The 24,427-nt window shown below is 35.3% G+C and overlaps 1 protein-coding gene across 1 annotated transcript; it reads right to left on the bottom strand.

The window, feature by feature from the left end:
* Positions 1-199: 199 nt before the first annotated feature.
* LOC105230847 (uncharacterized) lies at positions 200-23,425 on the bottom strand. The gene is made up of 3 exons (XM_049448261.1): positions 23,249-23,425; positions 834-2,680; positions 200-512 (listed from the first exon to the last, which is right to left on the bottom strand). Exons 2-3 carry the CDS (start codon positions 2,556-2,558, stop codon positions 507-509), a joined length of 1,731 nt encoding a protein of 576 aa, XP_049304218.1. The 5' UTR covers positions 2,559-2,680; positions 23,249-23,425; the 3' UTR covers positions 200-506.
* Between the last annotated feature and the right edge of the window lie 1,002 nt (positions 23,426-24,427).

The raw sequence follows: 24,427 nt of genomic DNA, 5'->3' as shown, positions 1-24,427 counted from the left end.
GCTTTTTTTTGGTTTTCCATGGATGGGATGATGGGTGACTTGTATCAAAAAGGGGGGTCTCTCGTCGAGGCGGTTGTGTACTTTTCATAGGAGGTGTTTTTTGACGCGGTGGATCCCAAAATCAGAGCACAACTGGTATACACAGTATTTTGAAAAAATCTCACCAATCTATGTTAACGTTCAAATAAAATAACTCCAATTGTTTGCATAGGGTGAGTATAATGAATAATAATATATAATTGCAAATGTAACATTAATTTTTTCAATTCTAAGAATTTGTAGCTTATTCCTTTCTACGAATAAACTCTTGTAGAGTTTACTCTTTCTCTGAAGATGCACTGAGGTGAGTTGTTTAGCTGATTGAACATCGGCAGCATGAGGTAGATTATTTTCCAAGTTTTTTGCTTCGGTGCATTAAATTCGTTTTAGTAGTTGTTGTAGCGGCAGAATTCTTGGCCAGACAAAATTGGGGGTCCGTGCCGGCTGACTAGTTCATTAAGCTATGTTTATAACTGTAATGCAATCAAATATATGTACATATATATTCATATGTATTCGATATATCAGACAGTTATGTTAAAAATCACATATACATACATAAATAAATGGTACATATAGCTATGATTGATGCAACTAAATATGAAAATATAAGACGGTCGAATAAAAACTAAAAATTATACAACTGAATTCCTTATAAAAATAGTTTTACCAAAATTAAGCCTCCTCTATTTGCCATATGACATAACATAACAGGATAAGACAGATGAAGTAAACAATGGTGTGAAAAGTGAGAAGATGAAATAAAGACAATAAAAATTACTAAAAAAATCTACCTTGTTTATCTTTTCTTTATTCAGTACTGTCCTGAAACAGCTCCATTCGCCCAACCAATTAAATGGTTCATTTATAATGTCCAGAAATCTTTTCTTATATACAAATTCTACGAAAGTAACTGTTGATCTAAGCACTGAAGCTTTAAACTGCATTTTTTCTAGAGATGTTAAGGTAGCTCGATCAAAGACAAATTGAATCTCACTTGTTCCTTTGCTTATTTCTTTTCGTTTTATAAAAAACCAATCTTGTGTTGGCAATGAATTTTGAATATTCAACAAGAAAGCAATATCATTTGTTCGTAGTGAGTTCAAATTGCCTGTTACTTCGAATGAATAATAGAAAAATTCACGACTTCTAAGTTTATCAAGAACAAACTCAACCGGAACTCCTCCAATCCTTTTAGGAGATATTTTTTCTCTACGTTTCGTAAAACGCTTAGTTCTCTGCGGCTTTTGTGCATATAATCCATTATCTATTGTAGTTGTAGAATTATTAGAAGCCAATTGGCTTTTACTTTGAGACGCCAGCTTAGTATCCATATTGTGATAATAAGATATTTTACCAACCTTGCTAGGTAGGAACAAATATTTGGGGTCTAAATCAATTATTGGGGCTAACCTAGCTGGTTTATATTTTTTAGGGGAGTTATTAGAAGCTAATTTGCTTTTACTTTGAGACGCCAACTTAGTGTCCATATTGTGATCTGCAGATAATTTAGCAACCTTGATAGGTTGGAAGAAATACTTGGAATCTATATCGGTTTTTGTGGCTATCTTAACTGGTTTATATTTTTTAGGGGATGTTTCACTTTTACTTTTCGAGTGTTTAGTTTTATTTCGCTTTTCTATAGATTCATTATGATTTGTGGATTTAAAGCTACTAGAAGCAAATATGTTGGCAGTTTTCGTAAAAAATTTGCTTTCAACTAACTTTAGTGTAGATAATTCGCAATTCAAGTTTCCATCTTCAGATGACAAATTCACAGATTCTGTTTTACTTTGTACCGACATTTCATTTTCTTTTGCAGGCTTAGAATTCTGAGTAGGAAATAGGTTTGCCCCTTTCGAGAAGTGCTCATCTTTCTTCCGCTTTCGTGAAGTTAATCTAATATCTTTTTCATGCTTCGATTCATTAGAAGATAAAATATTATTTTCATTTGTTTTACTGGTTTTTGCAATGATTTCACTAGTTAACTTATTATCTTTTAGTACATCGAGATTGGCCTTAATACAATCAAAATTTCCTAATGTTAGAGGACTTTTTGAAACTCTGTCTGAACCCTGTTTTGAATTGTTAGGATATACATTACATACATTTTTGTTTTCTTCCCTGGTTTCTGGAGCTAAAATATTAATCTTTACATCGAGCTTATTCTTAATGCCATCATTTTTGCTTTCTGCATTTCCTACGATAACAGGGTTTGGTGCAACTTTATTCATATCGGGTGTACCCTTATTAAGTCTAGTATGTTCTTGACGTTTTCTGCGTAGACGCCTCTTTTTAGATTTGGAAATCCCCATTTTATGACATTTCAAATCAATTTTTATAGCAGAGAATTTCTTTTGAATGTATTTGATTTCACGGTCAATATTTCTCCCCTTTGGCAGAGTTGGATAGATGAGGAAAGCTTTTCTATTTAATTGTCGATTCGTAACATTTCTCTGAGTGGCAATGGGGAGATCCGCGTCGCTTGTGTCTCTCTCGTCGTTTATTTCTTCTTCCATGTTGTTGTTGTATATCAAAGCGCAAATAAGGTTTGAGTTTCCAGGTTATTAAGCTTTAAATGTACACATCGTGGTCTGAGGTTAGGTTTCAAAGCGTTTTATATGATGCTTGGGAAACAGTTCTGCAAAGAAAGATTAAATGTTCCTCACAGTTATTATTATATTTCTATTTGGATTAGTTATTATTTATAGGCATCAGCGGTTAACAAAAGCGTTTTCGAACGCGAAGGCTAACGACAAGAAATAATGTTTCCATTTAAATAAAATAAAATAAGTATAAAAGAGTAGCAATACAGTTACGTACTGTCCTTAGATAACTGATATATTTCATAAAAGCGTTGTTTAAACCTTTTCGTGACCCAAACATCTAAACAAAATATAAGTGTTAAAAAGTAACTCAACTCTGGCTTTTGAAAGCAGAGCAACCCAAAATACATAGCTCCTTATTTATTTTTTTCGTACTGGAATAAAATTTCTCTCGACCAAAATCGACAATTTGTGTTACATCCAATGGTAAAAAAAAATCCAACAATCAAATGTTCATAAAATATTGAATGTATGATGTTCTCAATCTCAGGATAGGTCACATGGCTATCTTGCCCTATCAGTTAGCGCAGAGCATCAATAGTTTTCGGAACAACAACTGATCTTCAACGACCTTTACGAAATCCGTCTTAGAGTGCTCTACGACCTCAATTTGATTCACCACATCATCGATAAGCAATGGTGCTTGGATGGAGCTTCAGCGCCAAAAACTGAAATAAGTTGAGCTACATACTGTTGTTGAGATAATCAACGTCGAAAGTTGTAAAAAATATTCGTGATTTAAAACCATTTTTTTTGTCGAGAAGTATATTTTAAGTGACTGTAAACAACACAAATAGCGCTCATATGTCATGTATTCCATTAAAAATGTCAAACTTTACGATAAAATTGAGAGTTTCCAGTTTTCAACACTTGGGTTGCCAAATCGCGAAATATAAAAGGCAACAGTATCAATTTCTTCTATTCGAAATGTACCACTTAACTTACACTGTCTCGAATCTGGCACCTGCAATTGTTATTTGCAATTATCTCCATGTTTACATTAACTAGTGCATAAGAACCCAGAAATTTTTACACTTTCAAACACTTGGAAAATGGTGCATTAAGGCAGACTTTATGTGGCTGATAAAAGTTGTGGTGTCAGTGGTGTTCAGCGGCCACAAAATTTTCCACCAACACAAGTATCAACGATGGCGGTGCAGGAGAGTTGCATACAAACATGCAAGCGAATGCTATCGCTATAGTTATTATAGTTACACCGACCATACGGGATCGTGGTTGACACATAGCTATGAGCAAAATGTGTCGGCATTACATACCTACATACATAGAAATACACATACGTGTGTGTACAGGTGAGAGCGCGTGCATGACATAATGAATGACACCTTGTGACATTTTCGCTGAACCGTTATAGCAAACTTGTAACAATACCAACAGCGAAAATGAAAACAAAATTCAACTCACAAGTAGTTGGCTAACTAAGCAGTTGACTGAGTGGAAAGTCGCCGAAACGACGTGCAAATGCGACCGAATCTCGTATATTCCTGAGCATAATTGCAGATAAAAAGTATTTATATGGTATGCACATACCCAAGGTGAGCGTTGGCGGGACGCGTTGCCGGTACTCATTCCTCTTCAGAACACAGCCCAAAGGCAAGGAAAATTGTGCCGCAACCAGTTGGTGTTACCATCATCAACGTCAACGGCATTTGCATACGCCACGTGGTACAATGTTTGCAACCGAGCTGGTTGCAATTATCGCCGTGTTGTATGCCACAAACAATGACGTGTAGCAAGCGAGTGCATGCGTGTATTTGCGCTCAAATATGTGCATAAAAATGCATTCGAAAGAGAAAATTTGCGGAAGGCACCTAGAAGGATGTCGCTTCTGTCATTGCTGCGCTGGCGTGTCGACGTCGTCGTCGTCGACGTTTTCGTTGTGTGCTCTTCCATCAAACGATTTACATGCAACAGCCGTATTTTACACTTTCACCAACTGAGGCATAAATTGTGGTATTTCACGCGTACGGCATGCAAGGCACGGCGTTGGCGCATTGCCTCTGATAGTGAAGTGTGCAGTTAACATTTATGAATGTGTGTGAGTATTTTCATACTTGCTGGTATACATGACACAATAAATTCATGACAAATGGTATTTAGCATTGCATACCTGCAGGCGTGCACAGAGTTGATATGGTAAACCTTTGGAATTTTTACCCGTTATTTAGCGGTGCATAATAATAAAGGTTGTCATTATCAAATTTTATATATATGTATATAATTTTATAAAATTATATCTTTGATAGTTCAGTTTGTACGAAAGATATACATATGCTATAGAAGTTCGACATCGGCGGTTCCCTCAAATGAAGGAAAGAAAAGGACGTCTGCAAAATTTCAGATTTTAAATTATCTTAAAAACTGAGGGACTACATATGCAGACAGAGAGGCTAAATCGGCTCAGCTTGACACGCTGATAATTTTCGGTATACTTTCGGTATTTTTGAATGTATATCGTATTAAACTTTATTGGGTATCCGAAGTTTCCTTCTGGGTGTTACAAATTTGTGGCAAACTTTATATACATACTTTGTTCAGGTTATAAACAAGGTGTTATGAATACATACATACACAATATACTATGTATATAAATACTATGTACATGCGAGGGCGATCTGTTAAGTATTTATCCTCACTGCGTGGTGGGTAAGTTCAACTCCTGTTTTTGCAAGAGAAATCGCGCAATAAAATGAAAAAGCACTTGGATGTCGTACACGGTGACTCTTCGCATCATTTTTATTAGTAAATTTTATAAAATCTTCAACTTGCTGGCTTCTAAAATATATCGTTTTAATTAAGTTTGAAGAATATACGAGTCCTCAATTATTGCTCGTTTATTTTCCAGCAGCTACTTTCACTGGATATTTATATTTATTATGAAATTCCATTAAAATGGCACACAACACGTAGTGAGCGCCATGCCAGGACAGCGCAGACCGTTGCACATTCCAGTGGTCCAGCGCCTGATCAATGGTGGGTGGGTTGTATGCTGTTGGTTAGGCTGCCGATGTCCTGCGTAAACTAAGTGGCTATTCATTGGAGGAAGCGTGGATGCCAAGTACAATTTAAAGTATTTGTCACTTAAAATTTACAACAAAAATTTTCAACATTTTCATTTTTTTGCGAAATGTGCCTAAATTTACACCTTGTTCGTTCCCGTAGGCGTTACAAATTACCGTAAGGAGAGCAATATTAAAATACGCTCCCGTAACTAAATCAATGCTGTATGGTATTTCCTAAGGACAGTTTCTTTTCTAGCTTGCGGCTACTTTTTTAATCTACGCCTTTTAAAGTGAAAGGGAGTCGAATGCCTATCCTTTGTGTGCTTTGTAATTTTCATTAGGCACACCTCATTCAACGCAGCCCCCAAAATTCTACTGAACGCCTCTTTATTAGACTCGGATATTAAGTAGGACAAAGAAAATAAGCTTATGCCTGCGAAAGTCCACACACATAAATTTGTATTAGTTGAATGTGCATAATGGTCTTATTAAATAGACTGAAATATCCGCTCATATTATAATATGGTGAGTGTTACTCACTGACACGCAACGTTCGGCCAGCCATAATTTACGCGCGTTTCTACCTTGCCACTCGGCATATTATTATACTTGTACATGTCTCTACTAGAAGCATTGAAGTTTTCGACGAAAGGAAGTTGCTACTAAGGAAAATTGACTAATTTCGCGCTACAATGCCTCGCTATAATTTGCCGCCAAAAACAGTCGCAAGAGTGACACATTTTAAATTCTATTTCCTCTCTTGCCACTCAAGCAGTTTATATGAGAAAGCACTTGAAAACTTTGAACGCAAAAAAAAAGAATTTAAATCTCTTCAACAAAATGAAAAAGCGCAAATATTTCGGTGAGTAGTCAGTAGCCGAAAACGCGTAGTACCCGAAGACTTCAAAAGTCATAAATCATGCAGTCAGACACAGCAGTCACAATCTGTTGGGACTGCAACAGAGTGCGGGAGCAACGAACGGAAAAGTTGGTCAAAATTATGTCAACAGCAATGTGTTGAAGAGCGTTTGCTTCAGCGAATTCTATATTTGGTAATTTAATCAAATTTCAAATTTTTGACGCAAGAAAGGAAATATGAACAATGTCAAGGTTTGACATTTTTTAACAATGGTTTTGGGAAGTCATGTGATGGGACAAGTTCACACAATGTTTTCTTATACACTGAAAAGTATTTAGTGTGGAACACTTTTCATCCACGAAGTTTGTAAAACCCTGTTATATATAGTATATGTATATGTATATATATATGTAATATAAATGATCAGTATATATAATTGATCAGCGTGACGAATTTAGTAGATGTAGTCATGCCCGTCTGTTTGTACAAGGTGCGCTCCAAAGTAAACAGGAATCTATATGTCGGCTAGTGTGTTAGAATCTGCAGTCTCTATCGATTGTCCAGTGAGAATTTCATGACATTTCATTGATTGAAGTTGAAGTTATTTCGTTTTAAGTGTCAGTATGTTTGTGTTATCGGTGCGATGAGCTTCGAAGAGCCAACATTAAATTTTGTTTTAAAATTGGTAAAACTTTTACCGAAAGGTTTCAATTAATGAAACAAGTTTATGGCGATGATTGCCTATCCCTTAGCAGAGTGCACGAGTGGTTTCAACGTTTTCAAAGTGGTCATGAGGACATAAATGACGATCAACATGTGGGCCAATCAAAACCCGTGATCACTGCAAATTCCATCGAAACTGTACGTGAATTCATCAAAAATCAGCCGAAATCATCATTGAAATTCATGGAAATGGAGTTCAACATCTCCAAAACATCGATTTATCGTATTTTCATTTAGGCTTACGAAAGGCGTGTGCACGGTTAATTCCGCACAAATTGACCGACGACCAAAAATTGCTCAGAATCCAACATTCGAAGGACGCTTGTGGCCGATTATTTGACCAAAAATCACATTTTAACCATTAACCATTCCCCGTATTCACCTGATACTCGTATGGCACCGTGCGACTTCTTTCTTTTCGGATAAATGCATTTGTCATGAAAGGAAAGCGTTTTACAGACGTAGATGCCATTCAAAAGGCTTGCACCGGCATACTCGCGGCCATATCGGCCAACGAACTAAAATATTCTTTCAACATGTTTTTGGACCGTGCAAAAAGCTGTTTTGAAGCAGAAGGAGACTATTTTGATTTTTTGCAGAAAAAAACATTTGTTCTGGCTTTTTTTTAAGTCCCGTTTACTTTGGAAAGCACCTTGTATATAGTTCAACTAGTCCCTCAGTTTTTGAGACATCAATCTGCAATTTTGTTTACGTCCTTTTTTCTCTCAAAAGCTGCTCATTTGTCGGAACAGCTGATATTGGATGATATAATGTGATAGAAAATAGGATTGTAAAAAAGCTTTCATATGGTTACACTGTTTCAAAATCAAGAACTACTATCTTCTCAACTGTGGTGCTAGATGGACATACATCCATACATACATATGTATGAGAGTGTCTACTTGCACACTGTACAGAGTGTCTAGTTGCAATGTTATATTATATAACCAGCTGGGGACAAAATCAATGGCACTGCGTGGCGTTACGATGGCTCAGCTGCCTTTGCGGTTGAGATTCATCACAATGACAATTGCATTGCGTTCACAAGTGGCCATCGAATTGATAGAATTTCCAGGGGCTAAGTATATGCAATGCGATGCAATGCATATGAAATGAAGGAGTATTTGTGTATAACAAAGAACAAAACGAAGGAAAAGCATTTCCATACACAACAACTCGGTTTGGGTTTACAAAATGTGAGTTTGAGAAGCCGAGATTAGTTTGTGATCAATATTACTTACACATATGTATAATATATAATCGCACTTTAAGTACCCAAAAAAATATATATGCATATATAATATTATATATACATAGTTGCCTGTTCGATTTGCCAGAGATTCAAGATTTTTAGAAACTCTAATATTTTTGGCGAATTTTTGCTTAAATTTTGTCAAAAATTCCTTTTCAATTCCGTTCGATTTCGCCAGTCTTCACTTGTGCGCTTGTGTGTTTGCGGAGTACGTGCTCTTTACAATACCTTGATTCCGCTTTCTCAACCTTTGTAACGCGATTACTGCAAACAACTTGAAAGCGTAGTCGTAACAGCCAATGTGGCATTTCCATGCGTGTTGCATTTAATTCACGTGCGTGCCGAATGCATATTTCGCTTCTCAATTTACGTGTGCCAACAAATGTGTGTTCATTTACTTAGCACATACAGTCATAAGGTAAATACATAGTATTTGGGTGGATTGAATGTGCATATTTTGGCTGCTGTTTATTGCGGAAGGAAAATAGAAAGCCGAAAAACTTTCAAGTTTTCAGCATCTAGGCAAATCAATGTACATATATAAGTATATGTACATATGTATATACATTTGTGTGTGTGGTGCTCCGTGTTGTATGCGTATCTTTGGTATGTAAATACACATGAAGAAGGTAAATAACTAAATCAATTTATATAACTACCGACATTTATTTAGTTTAATTTCTATATAATAAAACAATAAAATTTTCACACTTCGGAATTTCGGTTAATAAAATATTATTTTGTTAAAGAACCGGTTTGAGGTCAAATAAAAAAATACCAAAAAATTAGGTATCTCACATTTATAGTAGCATCAATCATCTTTTTAATAGAGATTAAGAGTATTTTATTTGTATTAAGTAGAAAATCATAAAAAAATAATAACACCTCACAAGATTTACACAGATAACTAAGAAATTCATTTTAACACATTTTTATAGTTGAGAATATTTAAATATGGAGACCAAAATATACGATTCGCTAACCGAAGGAGGTTAATCCTTGCAGTGAATTCCTAAGTGTGGAACCTAAGTGTGCTCTGCTCAATCTACAAAAGGGGGCACCCCACTGTGCCAATTACCGTGGGGTAAGCCTTCTTAATATCGTATATAAGGTCCTATCGAGGGTTGTGTGTGAAACACTGACCGTAAACAAGTAAGGAAGGGCTAAGTTCGGGTGTCACCGAACATTTTATGCTCTCGCATGATAAAGTGATAATCGAGATTTCATTATCCGTCATTTACATATTTTTTTATTTTGCTGTAAAATTAATTAGAATTAAATTCTGAGAGATTTACCGATATTTTCGGTGAAAAATTAGGTTAGGTTAGGTTAAGGCACTGAGTTCTTCGTGTTCGACCTCGAAAAGTTATAGTCCGATCACCGCAATTTTTCCACAAGGGATACCTCAGGTCAAATACCGTATTTGTGTAAAGTTTTATTTCGCTATCATCATTGGTTCCTAATGTATATATTATACAAAGAAGGCATCAGATGGAATTCAAAATAGCGTTATATTGGAAGAAGGCGTGGTTGTGAACCGATTTCACCCATATTTCGTACATGTCATCAGGGTGTTAAGAAAGTATTATATACCGATTTTCATTCAATTCGGTAGAGTAGTTCCTGGGATATGGTTTTTGGTCCATAAGTGGGCGACGCGACGCCCATCTTCAATTAAAAAAAAAAAAGCCTGGGTGCAGCTTCTTTCTGCAATTTCCTCTGTAAAATTTAGTGTTTCTGACGTTTTTTGTTAGTCGGTTAACGCATTTTTAGTGATTTTCAACATAACCTTTGTATGGGAGGTGGGCGTGGTTATTATCCGATTTCTTCCATTTTTGAAATGTATATGGAAATGCCTGAAGGAAACAACTCTATAGAGTTTGGTTGACATAGCTATAGTAGTTTCCGAGATATGTACAAAAAACTTAGTAGGGGGCGGGGCCACGCCTACTTTTCCAAAAAAATTACGTCCAAATATGCCCCTCCCTAATGCGATCCTTTGTGCCAAATTTCACTTTAATATCTTTATTTATGGCTTAGTTATGACACTTTATAGGTTTTCGGTTTCCGCCATTTTGTGGGCGTGGCAGAGGGCCGATTTTGCCCATCTTCGAACTTCTTATGGAGCCAAGAAATACGTGTACCAATTTTCATCATGATATCTCAATTTTTACTCAACGGTCGGACAGACAGACATCCGGATTTCAACTCTACTCGTCACCCTGATCACTTTGGTATATATAACCCTATATCTGACTCTTTTAGTTTTAGGACTTACAAACAACCGTTATGTGAACAAAACTATAATACTCTCCTTAGCAACTTTGTTGCGAGAGTATAAAAATTGATTGAACCTTATCAGTGTGGCTTTAGATCGGGAAAATTTACTATCGAGCAGATTTTCATCATGCGCCAAATCTGAGGAAAGGAAGATCGACTTCGTTGATTTGAAAGCCGCCTTCGACAACACGGAAAAGCACCGCTTTAATGCCGCTATGTCGGAACTTGGTATCCCAAGCTGGGAAAAATAATACGAGCTGCACTCTATTCCTCAATCAAATTAATTTTCTCATAAAAAGTAAAAGTAACACATGTGGTAGGAAAAGCCACTCATCCGAACTTTGTGGTACACGTGTGTGTGCAAACACATACTTGTATGTACATATACCTTTTTTTGCTAAAATAATTCAGTTATTTAAGGATTATACACAAACTTGCCCTAATTAATTAGAAAGATATTCCATAACACCGCTACAATTAATCAACAGGCTCAAATATATTAGCCAAGAATAGTTAGTTGTAGCTTTGATCGCGCAAGTCAAACGCTTGTGCAAATTAATTTAAGACGCAATGCCTCGCCGCATTGCCACATTGTACAAGCGCGCGGGATAAGCGAGGCAGTAACATTTCATATGCTTTGGAGTCACGTTTGGCGTTTATGCCACTGGGTCATTTGCTATAGCAATATACATTGCAGCTATGTATGTGCGTGGATAAGAAGCTGTGTAGATAATACATAGCTTTCAGCTAGCAGTGTTCAGTTATTCCACGTGGCTGTACTCAAGGATCACGCTGAGAGCACTTAATCAGGACACTTGGTGTTGGCGATGAGGCGAATGTTTATAAAAACGTCAAAAGATGGATGATGATGTGGACGCAAGACAAGTATTGCACATTTCTATTACATTCATTAACTATATTTCTCTATAATTTATTTAAGTATTGATGAAAGCATTTTTATACATCAAGAACAATTAATTTTTGATGTGTCAGAAAAAATAATTTAGGTTAACCATTAAACTAAATAAAATTTCAACATCCACGCGAAGAACTTTAGTGGAGCCAAGACAATTTTTGGCTGCAAGATAAGGAGTTTTACTAAGTGACTGGAAATACTGACTACTTTTAAAGAGTCTTAAAATAAGGTTTAATAGATTGACCTAAAGTATACAGCTTTGTGAGAGAATTGTATCTGAGAAATGAAGCACTACTTGTATTATGTTTTTTGGCTGAGCTTCTATTTTTATATGTGTAAGAGATACATAGATAAAACAATTCCAAACTAAAAGTTTTCATTCCAGCATTAAAATCGACTCATATCCTACCTTAGGAGAACCTTCGTAATCAAACCGTTGAATTATTATTTACAGGGGTTTACGGGTCTCAAAAAATCGATTTTTTTGTTGTTTTATTAAATTCTACAACACCTCCAGAATATTGTCCTAAACTTTCAAGTTGACCCAAGTAACAGTTTCGAAGATATAGCATTGTGAACTTATGCGCTAGCTAGCTAGGCTACGTGCGCCGTCTTCAAAGGCGTTTTTCTCGAAGGTTTTTATCCGTAACAACTAAGTATTTGCAAAAAAAAAAATGTGGAGAAATTTTAATTTTTTTCTTTCGTCTAAATTCTAAGTTCGAAACCTTAACAAAACACATATTTTCACTTTAGATGATCCTGTAAAGAGTCAACGCGGGCGCATCTTTTTTCCGAAAATTACAGAACTTCTTTGTTAATAGCGTATGTTTGTAATAAAATATTTCATTTTTTATAAGAGAAAATATTTTTTGGAAAAAAGCTGTTTTTTACCCGAGAAAACCCTTAATCCAAAAGTCCTAATTACCGAAAATTTGAATAATAGTAAGTTGTTCACAAAATTAGCCATTTCGTATTTCGATAGGTTACGTCTTTAAAAATAACATACCAAAATTTTATATCGATATTATAAATAGTTTTGCAGTTACAGACTTTTAAATTTGGGAGCTCAGTTCAATAAGCTCCACCAACATAGCTTTAAACTTGAGCTCTTGGTATTCGAAATGGATTAACCATATAGGGCATTCTTTGAATAATAATATTCGGTTTGCATTAAAGAGACCGATATCGCCGGTTAACCGGCAACTATTCGAATAGTAAGCGTTCAACTTCTACAAATTTTGTCTACGTAGAATTTCAAGAACACTTTTTGTCTTTTTTTAACATTTCGAGTAAAAATTTTTTGTTAGGTTTTCAGCAGAGATCGCATCTAACATAAAATTTTTTCTTTAAAAAAATATTGTGTATTCTTAAAAAATATATAAATAATATTCCTCTTAAATATTACAATAGTTGCTACAGTAGTTTATTTTTAAACTCCCAAAAACCACCTTGTTTTTTTACACTGTCACACTAGGTGTGCCGTTTAAGCCGCATATTTTTAGAACCGCCCTCGCAAATTAAATGCAACGCTACAAATTAAATTGCCAACTGGTATGATAGTGTGAAAAGTTGTTAATGACAGGAATAACCTGCACACATTGCCATCTGCTGCGACCAGATCTGTTGTCTGTCTGCCAGCTACATCTTACAGCTCCTATTGGTCTGTCATTCATGTATTGTCTGTGCAGTTTTCACATTTTGCACATTTTGCTTGTCGTTGCAGGCTGTTTAAACTCTCTGTGTCTGAGTGCCGTCGTTTTTCAGCTTGTCAGACGAAATTTGCTCGCACAAGCGCATAGCCCACAATTGCACTTTTCAACGCTTTTATAAAGCTAAGCACCAAGCACACTACAGATAGATGAATATTATTCTATATATGCACATAAGTATATATTTATATATATTTAAGCGTGGTGCATGCAAATGTGCATATGCACAAATGTTCTTGTCTTTACTGCCGGCGCTACTTGGACACTTTACAAGCTCTTTATGTTAAATCGACTCAAATTCAACACTCCAGTTTCATCGTGCAATACACCAGCCACAGATGTACATACGTGTGTATAAATATAAATAGGTGCATTCGTTGCCATTTACTCAGTTGCATGCCAAGGCTCGATGATTTATTCGTGTTCGTGTTTGTTTGTGTATTTGTGTGTTTGTTTGTTTGTTTGTTGGTTGGACAAGTTGGAAATTTCATGCACTTGTGTCTTTTACTGTCGCTGTTGCATGTGTATTTAAGCATAATTATTTCAGTCTGTTGATTATTGCAGTAGTGTATTTATTTATACAGTTTTCAACATTCGAGTCAAATTTAGCTTCATTTTTGAATGCATTCTGCATCTGCTGTTTCCTTTGCTTTTCATATTTAAATTGCTTTTATTTACAACAAGTGGCGCATCCAACAGAATCGTTTGTCTTTTTGTCTGTACTGCAACATTTACTTTCGGTATTTATGATAAATACATTAAAAAGCATACATGATTATATGTATACATATATATATGTATATAATTACATATCTATTATGTTAGTATTAACGGGTTAAAGCCGCACTTTTTGAGTAAGTTAAATTTTTAAATTTTCATTAGGTTGTTTTGAACCCATAATCTAGAGAGTTACAGTCCGCACACCCAATATATGGTACACTTTTATTTTCGCCAACCTCAGTGAGATTAATTAAAAGCCAAAAAGTTGTTAAACAATTCCAATTATTTTTGGCGCATTCATTGTAACCTCAAACCCGCTAATTGAGTTTTTAGGGAAGAAAACTATTGATGTGTAGTGTATTTTTTATACTCGAAAGAATATCTGAAAAGATGTATGACAATATTGAAATTTAGTACCCCTTTGATTCGTTTGACAAAACCTCTCTTAGTAACATTACACAAAAAAGTTAAAGAACGAAGTTAAAGAAGTAGTAATATCTTTTGAATAATGGTCCTCAAGAGATTTTTAATCCATTTTTATCTGCTAAACCTCTGGGAATGTTGTTAAATAATGGTAAAGGTCAAATCCACTTTAAGGTATTTTAAGTCGGAGATTTAAATACTTGTATTATCTATTCGATTTAATAAATTCATACATACACCGTTTCATGCAAGAGCACAGATAAATTTTACATCTTCAAAAACATGTTTATATTATTTGAAGCCCACTGTAGGTGTATTATATTTCGGAGCATTTGCTAAATGATAGCACAGCTTCCGGTGAAGCAAGTGCCATCCTGTCAAATTTCAACAGTGGACAGCAACAGCTGAGTGTTCGACTAGCGGCAACGCATAGATCTCGCTATGTCGTTGAAATATGTATGTTTCATAAGCTTTAGCACCAGTCAGCAGTGTTACACCGCCAACAAAGAGTTAAACAAAATGCACCACTTGTGTATGTTGCCATTCATCATTGGGATATGGAGTGTCTAGCCCAGTACTTCTGCGCTGTTTTCCATATACCAAGCCGAAAATAAAATATTTAAAAATACGTCTGCTGTAACATAGCTTCCAGCGTTACGGTCAAGGTTCAAAACAATTAGTAGCGTTTGATGCTGAAGATGTGTATATAGTATTATATACCATACCTGCGTATATATTGGGTAGTCGAAAAAGTTTTTTCGTATTTCTAATCAAACTTCAACTTATATTTTTCTATATTTATAATATATAGTAAATAAAATGATGAAAAAAATCAGTAGCCACCGAAGAACGTGAGTTTCCGTTACGATATTGCATAATTTGCCGAAATGTAACGTGACATAATGAAATGACAAAAAACTTACTGAATATACTAACAAAATTAAACACAAATCTGTAAACAAACATGGACGTCAGATGCAGTATAATAATATATGTATGTATGTATATGTCGGCAGCACTATAAAGTTTATAATAAATATCTCCTCTTATAACTAATGTTTTAAAACAGAAGCTACATTATAACTTATCAGGGTTGCGTTTTCGTAGTGATGTCCGACAATTTCAACATTAATCTGAATTAAAACCAAGTTTTTCGGTTATACTATGTATATATGTCTTCAAACTTTAATAAAAATCTTTAATAAAATTTAAATTTCACTTGGGCAGTATAAAATCATTGACTCCACGACATCGGTCGGTGAACAATGGCCGCACTCGTAAAACTTAACGACTGCTACAGCAATAAATTCTACTACTAAGTCAAAAATGTGGCAAGAGGACAAGTAGAAAAACCAAAACCAAAACAAAGAACAACAACAACCAAATCGCAAACAACCATGAAAATGGTAAGTTGTCATCAGTTTAGACAGCGAAGTCCATTACCAAAGAATTGGCCATATTGCTGTCACTGATTGCTGCATCTTTGGCTGATGGTGTTGTAGAGCTGCTTACATGCTTGACCCATTTCCTTACACACACACACACACACACACAATGCGGCCACCACAATACCACACACACACCAAGCGAAAATTTCAAACCCGCCTCCCGGTGACAGCGACAATTTTACGAGCGCGAAGATGTTTTCACGCGTGTAATGGAATTTGTGGTGTGAACAGAGCTTGAGGTCATGATGACTTTGATAAGAAGACATCATAGTAGTCATTATGGCGAAGGGAAAATTACTTCTTTTTTACAATTTTGGTTTTATGACTGCACTGCTGTTCATTCAAATGCAACACATTCAATGCTGGCGCTGTGCGGAAGATAAAGGAGCACTGGTGTTCTACACTCGTACACACGTATATATGTATATGCTGGGATTATACGAAACTTTTGCGAACGACACAATGGTTGAGCTTACTTTGTTGGAGTGCAGATGGATCATAAACAAATTTAATTAAAGGAAAAGGTATAATGAAAGAGCAAAGTAGAAATAATTAATGAAAAATGTTAGGATGCTATATTAAAAAAAGTATAAGAATGGACTATATTAACTATAATAGTTTAATTGATTTCATCGCTTATTTGAAGCACGTGATCTGTCAAAATGACATTTGACATGTGTAATACAAAACAATATCACCTGGTGAGTTTATTTCTTTGCGAATACCATTCGGTGAGTACTATCGGTAAACTAAACCGGATATGTGACAACATAATATATCTATATTTTGAAATTTTTAATGTAAAACTGTACTAATTTGGTGCAAATGGCAAGGAAGATGCTATAAAATTCACGAACCGTGTATAAATTATAAAACGTCTCTGTCATTTTACAAATATTTATACTTTAAAAGATAAATGTAATTACAGTTAAAGGATATTATGATATTTCTAATTGCACTTTAAATTCTTCGAAAGAAGTAACGTAAATTTAACAGTACACCAATCGGAAAATTAATACAAAGCAGACGTAACATGAGCAGAAAAAACTCTCAAACTTAAGATTCAAATTGTCCTGGTTAGCTATACTTTGGTTTCTATTATTCCGTTACTTCTGCTTAGCACACATATTCGCAAAAGTTTGGTAAACTCACTGTTTGTTGTTGTTGATGAAAGCTATTTGACTGAGCCAATAAGGTCGCAATAAATGCTGATAAAATAAAAGTTTTATATCTGCCAGCCGCAAAACGAACTAAGCCCTTTGTGGCAGCAACTACCACAAATTAGACGAGGCTACCATTTTTCTTTCACTATTTATGTATTTATGACTGTGGGTGCGGGAGACTAAAAGGCAGATCAACAATATTGTGACCACATGAAAGGAAGATTTTTTCTTAGAATTCGTCTTTTTCATTAATTAGAGTGTTTTTCCAGCGCTGGAAAAGCTTTGAATAAAGAAAGTATTGTGTACATTTAGTTAAAAAAATGAATTAAAATAGTGGATAAATTTTCATGTAAAGCATAAGAGCTTGAGTGAAGAAAACGTGAAACGCGGAGTTTCAATAAAAAGATTCTTTGTGGAGTTTGAGTTTATGGGAATGAAAAAAATGTAGAGACTCATCCTGGAGTGTTAGACAGCGCAAATATCTTTGGGTAACCTAGCAACCGATCAGGGCAATTGCAACTACGCACACATGCAAAACTCGTAAATGCACTATTTTGCGTTATTTCTACAACAATGCGCTGATTGCTACAACAAGGCAATGTGGTTTGAAAATTAATTTATTCCGATGCGATTAAGGACTTCACTTTTGCACATATCCACATGATGGCAATCAATGCTCATCAGATATGCAGCTTCGATGGTTACCAACAGTTTGTTGACAAATATATTCAGGAACAAAAAACAAAAACGAAAAATAAAGAGGGGATCAAATTAATTCAGTACGTCAAATGTAAGTGTTGCTATGTGCAGTTAGGTGCATCATTTGTTGCCGTTGGATGTAGTTGTTACACGCTGAGTAATTGAGTTTGTTAGCTTTAGAGCCATCAGCAGTTCAGCTCTGATTGATTAATTGGAAAATGCAAATGACATTATTTTGCTGCGCCACAGCCGATGCCACCACAAGCGTGTTCCATCAACGTACACGGCGTGTAATGGGCGCAATTTCATTGGTTTATATCCAATTATACCTGCGAGAATCTCTGCGCTGTTCGCTTTATTGCTGGCACAAATTCATTTAGTCGACTCAGAGGTGGATGCATTTGTTGCTTCGATGACATTTTGTATTTGTAACGGACTAATGGTTACTAAAAACATCGTGTAGAATAAATGAAATACCGTTATAAAATGGTAGGTTGCCTTCTCACGAATTAAGTTTTTAAAGAAAAAGAAGTTTATTCAATGAATAACTACATTTGTTGGGAGCGATTATGGTGAATTCAACTAAATCAGTGTCTTTTAAACCATTATTGTGATTATAGTTGTAGTATCAATGTAATTACTTAGTTATTAAGGATTACCAAGTATAAATATCTATTAATCATGTATATATTACATCTAAAGATTTTGGTAGTGAAAAATCAAACCAAAATATACTAGTTAACTCTTAGAAATACCGAATTGCCATGAACAACTCTAAAAGAACTAGTTGCTCACTAGTTTGTTTTCGAAGTAGCGGTAGAAAACAACGCTGACGAAATTTGGAGGAATGCTGTAGGGTTGGCAGTTCTTGACCACATAAAAATCTGGGAACTTTAGAAAAACCTTATTCGGCTGTGTTGTGTTTCAAACTAAACGTAAAGTAGTTTCGTCACTATTTGTTTTCGCTGCAGGGATGTCGCTGAAAAATCTCGTTAATTCAATGAAGAAAATTGAGGGCAAACCCATAATGCTTTAAATTAGATGCGTTAAGTAGCAATTTAGCACATGTGTATGCGGATTCATGCAGAAGTCAAATGTATTAGCTGGTACGCTCCATGCATGATGAGCGCAACAAAAAACAAACCGTAATAATGTACTTATGCATTATGTTTTTTTTATTGTATAGCAAATTTTATTTTATTTTATACATATAATTAATTACTTATTTTTAAAAATTATGACCTCTATGTTCAGCCATGCATATGCGACACCTAATTAGAAAATTATTCATTGCGGATCATTGTGTATTATTTCTGGATTCGATTCAGCCTGTATACGGCAATTTTGCTTGTTTATATTTCCGTTTGGATCAAAATGGGCCTGATTAGACATTAACAGAGAAGTTATTGTCTTCTTCAGTCATTTCTATTTTTGTGGAAAAGTCAGGTTTAGAGCCCCGTACTACCTCACCGGTGTGAGTTTCGACTTTGCCGCAATAGACACTTTTGTAGAGGGTTCAATTAGGGGGAATATGAGTCTAAAGTCAAAGCGATGCCATAAAATGCCTCCGAGCTATAGAAATTTAAAGATAAAAAATCACGGTTGTCTTGTATTTTCTATGGAAAATTTTTACATGCCTTGGTCCAGTCCTTAATGTTAATATTAAGGGCTCAAAAATTCAGGGAATTTTTTTTAGGGTATTTCCAAGGAAATTTCATGATGGGATTGAAAAAAATGTATCTCTTCTTCTTCTTATTTGGCGTAGACACCACTTACGCGATTATAGCCGAGTTAACAACCGCGCGCCAGTCGTTTCTTCTATTCGCTACGTGGCGCCAATTGGATATTCCAAGCGAAGCCAAGTCCTTCTCCACTTGGTCCTCTCAATGGAGTGGAGGTCTTCCTCTTCCACTGCTTCCGCCGGCGGGTACTGTGTCGAATACTTTCAGAGCTAGAGTGTTTTCGTCCATCCGGACAATATGACCTAGCCAGCGTGGCCGCTGTCTTTTAATTCGCTGAACTATGTCAATGTCGTCGTATATCTCGTACAGCTCATCGTTCCATCGAATGCGATATTCGCCGTGGCCAACGCGCAAAGGACCATAAATCTTTCGCAGAACTTTTCTCTCGAAAACTCGCAGCATCGACTCATCCGTTGTTGACATTGTCCAAGCCTCTGCACCATATAGCAGGACGGGAATTATAAGCGACTTATAGAGTTTGGTTTTTGTTTGTCGAGAGAGGACTTTGCTTCTCAATTGCCTACTCAGTCCAATCTGTTGGCAAGTGTTATCCTGCGTTGGATTTCTAGGCTGACATTGTTGGTGGTGTTTACGCTAGTTCCAAGATAGACGAAATTATCTACAACTTCAAAGTTATGACTGTCAACAGTGACGTGAGTGCCAAGTCGCGAGTGCGACGACTGTTTGTTTGATGGCAGGAGATATTTCCTCTTGCCCTCGTTCACTGCCAGACCCATTTGTTTTGCTTCCTTGTCCAGTCTGGAGAAAGCAGAACTAATCGCGCGGGTGTTGAGGCCGATGCTATGTATCAATATCATCGGCATACGCCAGCAGTTGTACACACTTATAGAAGATGGTACCTTCTCTATTTTGTTCTGCAGCTCGAACTATTTTCTCCAGAAGCAGGTTGAAAAAGTCGCACGATAGGGAATCGCCTTGCCTGAAACCTCGTTTGGTATCGAACGGCTCGGAGAGGTCCTTCCCGATGCTGACGGAGCTTTTGGTGAACGGCTGTGTAAGCTGACGTTGAGCAAGCTTACACAGCCGTATTAGTTCATGTATAGTTCAATGTAAAGTTCAAGAAAAAAGAACACCCTAATATGCTATATATGTATATAATATACAGCTGATTGCATTCGTTGTCTTCAAAAATTTCATAAGGAACTAATGTAATATTTATTTAATTTTCTTTAACAAAGACAAGAGTATAGGAGGAGAAAAAAAATTATTTTTTATTTTTCTGTTAACAAAAAAAGATTATTTTTTCCCTTGGGAAAAATAATTTAAACGAAACGCAGATTTGCGTATATTTTATATTTAGATGAGAAGCATAAAATTTCATGTGTGTATGTGGCAAAGTCACACTGTGCAAGAATTAATGTGTCTGCATATTTGTTCTGCAATGTGAGATTAGCTTTCCTTAAGAAATATTCATATTGACGCCTATAACTTATGCATAGAAATAAATCATAAATAAATCTGTTGTTGATCCCACATTTTTTTGGATTGTGGAAATAAATAAGTATGTATATACAGACATTGTCGAAAATCATAAATTTTACGTATTTGAAAAGAATTCGCTAGTGAATTTCGTAATTTATAATTATTTTTAATTCAGAATTTCGCTACAGAGCGAAGCGAATCTAAATGTTAAAGATTGGTTGTGATTAAACGGAGTTTGGGGAATTGAATTCTGAAAAATGGATTTAGTCCCCAAAATATTTCTACTCCCTTTCAAATTCCGAGATATTAAAGGCAAACATACATACACATGGATTTTAGGACAATTCATTAAGATTCTCTTAGAACTCATATGAAATAGCAACAACAGCAATTTCAACGCTTATAAAATTTGCATAACGGTTTTTAATTAAGCAGTAAATTCGGAGCATTTAAAGCTTTAAAAAGCTATAAAATATTTCATCAGCAGTAAATGAAGCAGTTAAGCATTTCCTCGAAGAAACCGTTTCGTCGATGTTAACAAACGAACATACATATGTATATGTATGTGTATATACATACATATAGTACATATGTATTTGTATGTGCTCATACCTGTGCTACGTGCACTGAAGCACATGAATTACGACCAAACAAGTCTAGTGGCAGACATTTTGTACCTTTAGGGAAATTCGCGAAGCTCATTCAAGCAAAGGTCGTTGTAGTTGATATCATAGCTCTCACAGCGCCCATGTATGAGAATGCGTTGGTAATTCGGTCAAAATTACTTGAATTGATGTTATGAATATTGATGCGACAGATGCAAAGGGATTTGCGATAATAAAGTTACTATCTCTCGCTGAGCTGGAACATGGTTGGTAATTATGAATGTATGTAGATAATATTTTCAAATAATTTACCGACAAATTTTCATGTCTAATCTGATGAGTGTTTGTTTGCATAAATTAAGCGTTTCAGTTATATAAAATATTTGCATTTGCAAAGAATTAATTAACATTTTGATGTCATTTATTTTGATATTTTAAAATTATATTTTTTGGGGGGAAATTGAACATAATTAATATTGAAGGCAAATTTTGATGTTATGATAAAAATTGTTTTACTACATAATTACTAGTGTAACACAATAAATATGTATGTATTTACAATCGATTGTATTACAATATCGCTTGGTGGCAACCAGCTGCAAGAGCGATTTCCGCTGAGTTGCATGAAATATGAATATGCTTTGACAATTCGCCTTCGGTCTCGGGCCGTAAAGGTGTCGATTTAAATCCGGTTAAGCGCCTCTTTTTGTGATTTTGCAGTTCTTTAGAATCAAGTTATACTTCCGTTCATATCACTTTACACCTTTGTTTGTTTTGTTACTTACCAGACTCACAATGCAATTTTCTTATTATACATACACATACACATACATGTGGTAACTATATAAATTATAAATGTACATATGTACTTATGAGTGAAATAGTAGCCATAAGCAGTTGATAGTACTTACAGCAAATTTATTCAAAACATACTACCACTTTGTTACAGATAAATCGTTCATATACATACATACATTTGTATATAGTCATATGTATATAGTCATATGTATATAGTCATATTATGTATGTATATAGTTAAAACAGCGAATAGCTGTAGCTATCATCCAAAGATCTGTTGTGTGTGTATGCTTGTAAAATTTCCTACATACATACATACATAAGTATATGCAGCGTAAAGATAGTGTCAATACTTTTTACAGAAACATATGTTTTGATAATTGTTTATAATTTGATAATAGCACAATTGACCGATTTTGGTTTTATGGTATATTTATTTGGTAATTTTTAATTAATTGCATATCAGTTAAAACATTTTTTATATGTAAATATGTATACCATTTTTTCTACCGAAATTATGCTGCGTAGAAATTCGCAAAAAAAATATTTCTAAGCAACTTTTTAATTGATAAATGCTACAATCACCCCAAAAAACTGGTAAAATAGCTATGTTTGTACATTATCTTAATATTTTTATATAAATTGACAGCGCACTTCGTCAATAATTTTACGTTCATAATTGAGATAATTTTTTGCTTGGCAGGACATTTCTGCCAGGCTTATTGGAAATTGTGTGCAGCGAATTAATAGTGACAAATAAGAATACATGCATATATCCATATGTTTAAAGGAGAACTCACCTTAATGAAGTGAATCAAATCCTGCACTTATTTGTTAAAACACTACCTCACATTTGTTTATAACTAAATATACCAAACCACTTTTGAAATTACAAAACCTTCACCAACTTTAACTGGACTGACTTAAAAAATATGTATACCGGAAAATTAATGAGGTGTTTATTAGTGACGTACTGTCAAAGTGAAGTGTCAAATCCTTCGGATTTACTTTTCACCGAGTTTCCAACTAGTAAACAAAACGAATTCTCTTTGTTTCACTTTCGTTGGTGAGTTTACAGTAAGCAGAGTGGCCACTAAGCAATCGAAAGGGATGAAGCGGAAACAAAGCAAAGCAAGACTATATAAAAATAACTGTGCAAGCCAAAATATAATAAATGTATAAATAAAGGATAATCTGAAATAAATCAAATATAATTGCACTGTGAAACCAAAAAAATATTTTTTAAATGTTTTATGATTTCAAAAAAATAATAATGGTAGATACATATGTACATAATGAAAATAAATTTACTGGTGTAGACACCGCTTGCGCGGTTATAGACAAGTTAACAACAGCGCGGCCGTCATTTCTTCTTTTCGCTGTTTGGCGTCAATTCGAGATAGCAAGTGCAGCCAGGTCCTTCTCCACCTGATCTCTCCAACGGAGTGGAGGCTATCCTTTTCCTCTGCTACCGCCGGCGGGTACTGCGTCGAACATTCTCAGAGCTGGAGTTTCTCTTCCATCCGGACAACATGGCTTAGTCAGCGCAGCCACTGTCTCTTCATGCGCTGAACTATGTCAATATTGTTGTATACCTCGTACATCTCATCGTTCCATCGATTGCGGTACTCGCCGTTGCAAATTTTTTTTTTTCAAAATATAATTTTATTTATTGGTTATATTGAAAAACTAGGCAAGCCAATGCGTAAACGTAATTTGCGCAGAAATTTCGCAGCGACAGGTTGGCTAAAAATTCTGAAAAAGTAGGCATGGCCCCACCCTCTAATAGGATTAAAGTACATGTCTCTCAAACTCCAAAGACTTTAAATTTTACCATCTAGACGGTTCTAGACAGCTTTATAAGGGCCGGGGTCAAATTTGGACAATGGAATTGGCACCGCCTTCTTTTAGGTAAAATCACATATCTCAGAACCTGCTTGGCCGATTTCAACCAAATCCGGTACATGACATTATATTAA

Source organism: Bactrocera dorsalis, chromosome 2 (assembly GCF_023373825.1).
Source record: "Bactrocera dorsalis isolate Fly_Bdor chromosome 2, ASM2337382v1, whole genome shotgun sequence".
Taxonomy (NCBI): Eukaryota; Metazoa; Arthropoda; class Insecta; order Diptera; family Tephritidae; genus Bactrocera; species Bactrocera dorsalis.
The sequence above is the reverse complement of the archived record's forward strand: the minus strand, read 5'-3'. Positions and strand labels throughout refer to the sequence as shown.

Coding starts and splice junctions, on each gene's coding strand:
- LOC105230847 (XM_049448261.1), bottom strand. CDS start 2,558: ATGGAAGAAGAAATAAACGACGAGAGAGACACAAGCGACGCGGATCTC.